This window comes from Oreochromis aureus, linkage group 3 (genome assembly GCF_013358895.1).
Source record: "Oreochromis aureus strain Israel breed Guangdong linkage group 3, ZZ_aureus, whole genome shotgun sequence".
In the NCBI taxonomy this organism is placed as follows: domain Eukaryota; kingdom Metazoa; phylum Chordata; class Actinopteri; order Cichliformes; family Cichlidae; genus Oreochromis; species Oreochromis aureus.
In genome coordinates, this window is record NC_052944.1 from 40,651,765 (window position 1) to 40,660,390 (window position 8,626).

The following is an 8,626-nucleotide window of genomic DNA, read 5'->3' on the forward strand; positions in this document are numbered from 1 at the left end:
TTACACACATTAAAATGCTTGATTACATTTAGCTGAAGCAGCAATTAAAACATTTCTATTTTTAGTTTTGAAATGAATCTCATTTACTGGCAGTTGGTTAAGACATTCATTATCATTCATCATGTATCATCTCAAACATGACCATGAAACATTTCCTCATTCCAAACAGCTTAGTGCACATTATATAAATTGCCATCCAGAAAACAGCAAATAGATAAAAGGAGGAGAGTCAGAGAGAGGCTGTGTTTGGACGTACAAGTGTCTTTGTGACGACAGACTAACAGATTGACCATGTCGCTCTCCGCGGTGCTGCTGCTGCTGCTGCATCTGACGGTCTGCAACTCGCAGAATATTAGTTTCTTCCTTAGCAAATTAGATTTAGGCTTTGTTGGCGCAATCAACTTCTATACAAAAGAGAAGTATGTAAATGATTCCTCCTCGGTATGTACAGGTTTTCTTTTTTTCTAAAATTTGTTAATATTTTGAAATGTAGGTTTTCTTTACTAAATTCCTATTCACTCTGACTCCACAGCTGACCGTTCGCCTAATGTGGAACAGTCAGTACTGCACTCTCGATTTCTCATTTGGTTGCCAGGAGAGCAGCTGTGGGTATGTGAGTGCTTTGATACGCACGGTCGGCCAAGAAGTCAGCGGAGAGTGGTGTCAGAATGAACTTAGGTTTGTTCTGCCATCTCCCATTAATGCGGTTGGTTCACTCAGGTGAGTGTACCTCGATAATATATAAAATAAAATGATTACTCATATTTTTCATTTTGATGCATGCTCAATTGAAAACTGACTCTCCCACTATTTTCTACTAAAGCATCCCTAGTTTTAATTGGGTTAGTGGCATCAAAAACAACATTGGATCATGGGTAACTGCAGTAGCATTCGACCTGAGGAACCGCTCTGACACCAGAAAAGAAAACTCCTCACCCCAGTCTACCGTGATCCCATTTGTGAGGTAAGCCAACTCACTGTCTCTGTCTCTGCTAAAAAGGCAACCGCAGTAGGAAGATAAAAGTGGCCACAGCATTACAGCAAAGTTAAAATCTGATATTGTTTCCATGTAGAAGACAAAACTGCTGACAGTATAAGAGCAAAGTCTAAAAATATAGACGAAACATTGTTAATATTTAACTTGCTGCATGGTCAACTTTAACAGCCATTGCAACCACTGCTTCTGTAATAGAGTGGCAATAAACTAATTAAATAAACAAAAATAATGTACCAAAAACGGTTTCCACACTAAAGCTTTTGCATTTAAAGGTTTTAATTGTAATCCTATAACTCTTTCCTTCAAGAGCTTCTCTTACAGTACCTCCAGGCTCCAAAGGAGAAAAAAACAAAAAATGAGGATGAGTATGAAGATGAGTTAATGACTTTGTCACCAAATGAGAAAAATCTCTTTTAAATTTAGTTTAACAAACAGACTTCCTGCCAGAAACCTCCCAAAAAGAGAAGTGCAGTTAAAATGGAAACGTTTTCCTCTGAGAAACTTCAGAGATAAAATTGTAAATATGCAGTTATTTATATCTGCAGGAAGTTTAAATTTAACAAGATATTTCGTTTGACTGAAATATTCCTTATGGCAGCAAATAATACAAGTGTAAAAATGATTAACTGTGCATTTATCTGTCATTTGTTCCTCGATGTTTGCTGTAATATTTAAGTAGTTCAGTGATGCTTCAAATGAAATCTTGTTTAATATATAAACTATACACTTTAAAAGTTTTATTTTGAGTCCTTGAATGGGAATGTTGCCATGTTTACAATTACAGACATGACCAATAAACATAGACTAATGAAAAGTCTTATGACTGATGGTGAATGAAGAAAAGATGAACTACTGGTATATCAGGTTAATCAGCCAGGAGAACTCGTTTGTCATGTTTGGGGCTGTTTTTCTTTCATTTGCTAATTAAGTTGAAACACTAAACCTAATTGGAACAGTTCAGGAAACTTGTAGTTTGTGTTGAATAGACTGCAAGTAAAGACGGATGTAACAATGATTAGATTCGGACCACAAAAAGAGGCCTCAGTGTTATCGTTTTGACTGTGGCCATATTGCTTTGTTGGAATAAGAAGCGACCATTGTTGCTGCTAATAATGGAAAAGGGGAACAGATGGCATTAACACACACACACAATGGAGAAGTCAAGTTTAGTGACTTCAGTGAGGTCTGACAGAGCTGAAGCAGCCTGACTGAATCACAGCAGCCATGTCAACTCCAATATCCAGATGAATGAAATTTATTATAAACTCAATGAAATAAAATCATAGCATCACACAGTTGTTGCAGATTTGTCAGCTGCACATCCCTGATATGAACCCACCAAAGTGAACATCCATGTTTCATGTTAATTATACTAAATTCTGACCCTACCATCAGAAACAGCACCAGAAACTGACACTCATTAGACCGGTTAACATTTTTTCAATCTACTGTCCATTTTGATGAGCCTGAGTAAATTATAACGTCTGACAGGAGTGACACCTGATGTTATCTTCAATTAGATGACTCATGAATGTGAATGGCCTGTGTGAAAAGGCAATGTTCTTGAGCAAAGCCCTTAACCAAAAAATGTTCCAGTTCCAGTGATCAGGCTGTGGATGTATTTGGCAGATTTTAAGAGTGAATGCATGGAGCTGCACATTCACTTCATACTGGAGACAAAGCTGGAAAATGAAAATTTAAGATTGTATTTGTAATTCTCTCTCAGAGTTCCTTCAAACTGTCGGAGAGATTTCAGCCCGTTGATGTTTGACCCTGATGGTGATCAGGTTAAATGCAGATATGGAAATTCCTCACTCTCGGAGTGTAACGCCTGTGATCCACCATCTGTCCTCAGCCTCTCATCAGTGAGCACGATTGTTAATCTAATGTTTAATGAGACAGAAGGACAGTTGTAATAATAACAATTTGCTCATTTAATCTTTTTTCCTTTTTCATTCCTCATGCAGTCCAATTGTACTCTGTCGTTCAGTCCCACTGCCGACAGTAATCAGGGCCGTTATGGAGTACAGCTGCTGATGGAGGACTTTCCCATCAAGAACATCAACATGACTTCAGCTGATGGCAATAAAACAATAAAAACACCTAACGATGCTCTCAGCTTAGTGCCGATCCAGTTTGTTCTGATAGGTACAAGTCCATATTTTAATAGATGGAGTTGAACCTGTAAAGATCTGCTCTAAAGTCAGAAAACTTCAAACTATGAATTCCACCCTGAAAAAACTTGTTGGTTTTCTGTCATCTTTCAGTGGATCCCCAGGTCTCATCCTGCACAGAGGGAGACTTTTTGCCCAAATTCTTGCCTCCAACCCCAGCCAACAGAGCTCGGCTCTACACCCCTGTTAATAAGACTCTGGAAATCAGCATCAGTGCTGAGGCAAAAAACTCCATGTAAGTCAAAGAAAAACACATCTGACATTCTTGATATTTTAAAGTAAGGTTAACTATGTCCCACAGAACTGTTTTCAGGTTAGACAAGAAATACATTTGCACATCAGTGGATTCCTGTCATGTTTCTGTTCATTGATCAAATCAAGATTTTATCAGTTGTGTTCTGTTTAATCTGTGCATCAGTCCTGCACTGGCACACAAAACAGGTTTAACAAGACACGTAAGAGCGTAACAGGGTCAGATACATACAAGGCTGTATGAGATATAAACAGTACATTAAACACATATTTAACCCAAAGAAAAATCAAATGTGTTTTAAGGATATTTTGCTTTAGTGAAGCATAAATCAATAATCAAACTCATGAAACCAAACAGAAGTGAGTCAGGTGGAGTTCAAAGTGATGCTCATTCACAGACAAACACTTTGCTTTGTATGTAGTTGAGAAAGCTCTAAAAATTAAGTTGATTATGTTTTTGCGATTCTCTTTGTTAAAGGATCTCTGAGCTGCTGTTCAGCGGACCGTATGATGCAATTCAGAATAAAACTGGAACAGGAACGTTCACCCTGAGATGGACGCCGTCTAAATCACAAGACAATGACACCCTCCCCTTCTGCTTTGTTGTCCAGGCACTTTCCAAGTCAGTAACTTATAAAATTTCACAGTAGAGTCATAAAGTTCCCACCAATTATTTTGATAAACCTTTTCAGGACCTAAAGTTGTTTGATAAATGTCACACGGCCAAATTATTATAGAAAACATGTGAAAGCTGATGAGGTTGAGCAGGTCCTCTACTAATTGGGAGGTCGGCAGTTCGATCATTGGCTGCTCCAGTCTGCATGCCAAATATATTTGGGCAAAATACTAACCTCAAGTTACTTTAGATACATCCATCAGAGCATGAATGTTAGGCAGAAAGCACATAAGCATAGAAAAAAGAGTTTGTTTGGTTGGGTGAATGAGGCATGCTGCATAAAGCAGAAAAGCACTATGTAAGAATCAGTCCATTTTGCAGCCATAAACTATATTGGTCAATGTTTAAATCTGATAATATTAGAAAAGTATTTCAACCCCAGAAGGAATCATGGCAAGAAACTTAACTGTATATCCGAAAAGAGACCTTTCCTATGCTTTTAATGACAACCCAGAGATTTTTTGTTGGGTTCTTCAGTGAGTTATCAGAAAACAAAGCAAACATCCAGAGAACCAATGCTTGTTTATGTTACACTAGATCCTAGATATTAAATTGGAGCGGATGAGAAATTACTGATAAGCCCAAACATGTTTTTTACCCCTGAAAATTTCATGTGTCATCTTCTGTAGTTCCCAAGTTATACAGGCTGAAAAATATAACAGAAATTCAAAAATAATAAATATCAACCAACAAAAACAGATAACTCTGTGGGGGTCAGATGGGGTTCACTAACGGAATTTTCATTGAATTCGTCTACCGGCATTTGAAATTATAATTACTGAAATGAAAAAGGTGAACTCAAGGACAAATTTAAAGTCACCTATATGCTTTGTTTTGCAGACCCACTTTAATGTTGACTCGAAACAATATCTTATTACAAATTACTCATCGTTTTTGTTAAAAGTGATAAAGTGCCTTAATTACCCACTTAACAATTTTTTTTTACCCTACTTACATCACTGTAGCACTATTCTGTAACATGACCTGAAATGTATTGTCATGATTATCAGTTATCTATACAAACCTTAGGCCACACCCACACACTTTCCCTGTTTTAATGAGGACATAGAGCATCTTTCTTTTTATATTTACATTCAAAAGCAAAGCCAATGACACAAAGCAAACTCCCCGTTAACATCACTCTGGGTTCTTCATGCCTTAGTTTGCTGTCTGTGGAGATGCTTTATTTAGAACAGTAACATATATTACTCCATTAGTTAAAAATATAATCAGATTACAATAACATGTTTGTTTGGAATGTGTTACACCCAAGACTGCTGACTGACAGGTTTAGCCGTCCTAGTAATTGTTTTGTTTTGTTTTGCTTTATTTATCTAAGGAAATTACAAGATTATGTGAAAACTGGTAATTTATCTAAAACAGGAAAAGTAGCTCATCTATTAGAAGGGAAGGTTGCAGTGCAGGAAATGCTTTAATCATGCAGATCAATGTGTGAGTCTACTGACTGGCAGCAAACTAAGAGTCACCTAGAAATGTTCATCAAACAGAACCAAATTACTTGTACATATAATTTGTGTCATTAACAGAAAAGACAATCTTTAAATATAATATAATCTTATGGAAATAATGGATTCACTGTTCTGGTTTATTTCTATAGGGAAACCAAGTATCACTCAGACCTTCGATGTGTCAGCGTGACTGTTGGAAATGCTCCTGTTAATAGTGTCCCTGTTAATAGTGTCCCTGTTAATAGTGCCCCAGCTAGTGCTTCAGCTTGTAAGTATCAATGCCAGGAAGTAACTGTTAACAAACATATAGTTGCTAAATCTGTGTATTTGTAATGAATTTTTGACATTGTTGCAAAAATTGCATTGCATTAATTAAAAATGAAAAGCTAAAAGAGAATAAATCACTGTAGATTATTCAACTGTGTTAGATGTTTCACATTTTATTCCTTGGTCAGAGTATTCAAAATTACACCAAACAGGCCATTACATATTTAACATTTCATACTCAAATTTATAAATAACAACAAAATTAAATAAAATGGAGAAAACACTATGCCCTGAAAGTCGCTGCTAAAGGTGAGGCAGACTGTTGCCATTTTTAAATTCAGCGGTCCTCCTCTAACAGGGGGATTTTTGATCAATGGAGGTTGTATAAAAATTATATAGCACAATTGTTTCCTTGTAGGCCAATCATAAATAAAAATGTGTTTGTGTTGCTTCTAAATAATTTCCAGACCATCATTTTCAGATCACCTTTCTCTGTGTGTTGTCTGGCTTTTAGCCTTAATCTTTTTACCTACTTGATGTTTGTGTTATTATGTGCACCGTGACCTTTGATATTACCCCTGCACCAGTTGTCACTGACACAAATCTACACCAGCTGTGTTCCTGAATATCTGATGGTTGAATTTTAATGGGGGAGAATTCTAATAAGGCTACACCTAGCTAAAACTGAGTTTATTTTAAGTCAGCTTTATAGCCGTTTACCTGCCAGAGCTCAGACCTTATTTTATCTGTAATTGCCATAAATCCAGAGGTGATATAGGTATAGTTCTTAAACTTTGTGATACCATCAGATCGACTAAATCTTGTGTGTGTTTCTAAATGAAAAGTCTGTTTGGTTGGTCAGAAATTCTTTAATCATTTTCTACTTGTTTTAGTTGTCCTGGTCATGGGATCTTTCCTTTCAACTCTTATTCTTGCCTTCCCTTCCATGTAAGTATGTGTCTGCATATTTAGATCTTTTTTTTGCCGAAATGGGACATTTTGTGTATTTTTTAAATGTGTTAGGCCCATAAAATTATTATTACTATTATTAACTTTTAAACTGAATGAAAATCAGCCCCTTTGATCATCATTCTGATGCTGAGTTTTTGTCTCTTATCTCAGATGAATATGGATAAAATCAGAGGTGAGTCTCTTCTTCTATAATCAGATTTTCTACCATAGCATCAGATAACTGCTGTTTACCACCAAGTACTAATAGTACCACTGGTATTGCTAAAAGTAGTAGTGTTGATGTCCAGTGATTGAGCTACAGAAAACTATGAACACACACACAATGGCTATGGCAACCTCTGTAGGGGCATACAAATAATTCACAAAATATGCTAACGCCACACAAAGCACAATTTATTCTATGAAATATTCCAGAAATGAGTCACATCATACAATCACTAAATATCTAACATATCAATCTGAGGATTATCTCAAATGTAAAAAAAACATTTTCAATGAACACGCTGTTTCTAATTTCCTTCTAGATTGAAGATGTACCTGACTCTGGATTGATGCAACAGTAGCGCCCTCTACTGTTACAACATGAATGTCATCTGACTCTGCACAAACAACTTTTTTCAAGTTTCTTTAAGTTTTGTTCCAACCAATGTAATCAAATTCAATAATTACAGAAAAAAATATAATGTTTAATGCAATGTTTAATATCTAAATTCATTTGATTCTGTCATTCTTTTCACGGATTTTATCTTTATCTTGTACTTTTACTTAGTGTTTTAGAACTGTCTTTATTTTCATTTCTCTGTGGTTTTATGGGCTTTACAGTCTTTTTTGTGTTTACATTTGGAGTACTACTGTATTCAACATATTTAAACATAATCATCACCCAGTAAATCATCATCATAGTAAAATTTAGATTATTTTTAATACAACTGGTTTTGTGAGAGCTTTATGAAGAATTGCACAATTACAAATCTGGAAATATTGTGAAACTAATAAAAATAAGAAGACTTGAGCCACTGACACTGTTTGATATTTATCTAGGAACAAGAGACATCAAAATATTTTTAAGCTGTTAATGAAGCTTAACATAACATCCACAATGGACTCATGGAATGTATTTATTTGCAGAGTGCTGTGCAAGTATGACTGATGTTTGAAGTGTCATTGTTGCAAGCGCTGATTGGAGTCTTTACTCATTTGTCCTCATTTGTTTCAGATGATTTACTGAAGTGATCTAAATTTTTATTTCTGATAGTTTAGCTTGATTTATTTTGCCAAGTTATTAATCACATCATCTCTAACAACACCTCCTATTTGTCCACAAACTACAAACTCTTGAACCGACACCCACTCGTCAGCCAAACACTTCCCAGGCAATACTCCAGTTTATGAGTATGAATTACAGACAGTAGCTGTTACCAAACACTAAAGCTTCATAGACATGTCGCATCAAGAGCAAAAACTGAACTTCCATGCTTTAATGACCATTAAAATCTTAACAGCAAATTTTTGTATCAGTTTTACTTGATAGAAATTCTCATCATTCTATGATGGCAAACATAAAGACACTGACCTGGATTTGATTTGTGTGATGATGTTGATGATCCTGTTATCAATTGAATTGTTGGGGTGGGAGGGGAGATTGAAACAAATGAATGGATGTAACAGTTCCATGGATGCCAACTTCCACCCGGCCTTGTATAAAAGATGTGCGAAAAAGCAATCAGACAACCATTAATATAATGACTTTCTTTTTAACTGAGTACATATGTACTGACTGAGGCGAGTGCTTTTTGGCGTAGATGAACCCCAAGAAGAT

General features: G+C 35.9%; 1 protein-coding gene across 2 annotated transcripts; it reads left to right on the forward strand.

Annotated features, from left to right (window-relative positions):
- Positions 1–234: 234 nt before the first annotated feature.
- On the forward strand, positions 235–8,313 carry LOC116332042. Of its 2 annotated transcripts, XM_039610255.1 has the most exons (11): positions 235–441; positions 533–720; positions 824–964; positions 2,724–2,862; positions 2,965–3,145; positions 3,265–3,406; positions 3,902–4,045; positions 5,718–5,836; positions 6,729–6,783; positions 6,958–6,979; positions 7,332–8,313. In XM_039610255.1, exons 1-10 carry the CDS (start codon positions 292–294, stop codon positions 6,959–6,961), a joined length of 1,263 nt encoding a protein of 420 aa, XP_039466189.1. In that variant the 5' UTR covers positions 235–291; the 3' UTR covers positions 6,962–6,979; positions 7,332–8,313. The 2 variants fall into 2 exon arrangements, with proteins under 2 accessions (XP_039466189.1, XP_039466190.1); XM_039610256.1 differs by lacking the exon at positions 5,718–5,836.
- Positions 8,314–8,626: the final 313 nt, after the last annotated feature.

Excerpts from the sequence above, each read along its gene's own strand:
- LOC116332042 (XM_039610255.1), top strand. The coding sequence starts at position 292 with ATGTCGCTCTCCGCGGTGCTGCTGCTGCTGCTGCATCTGACGGTCTGC. Across the intron at positions 3,146-3,264 it reads GATCCAGTTTGTTCTGATAG|TGGATCCCCAGGTCTCATCC; the intron begins GTACAAGTCCAT and ends GTCATCTTTCAG. Across the intron at positions 4,046-5,717 it reads GTTGTCCAGGCACTTTCCAA|GGAAACCAAGTATCACTCAG; the intron begins GTCAGTAACTTA and ends TTATTTCTATAG.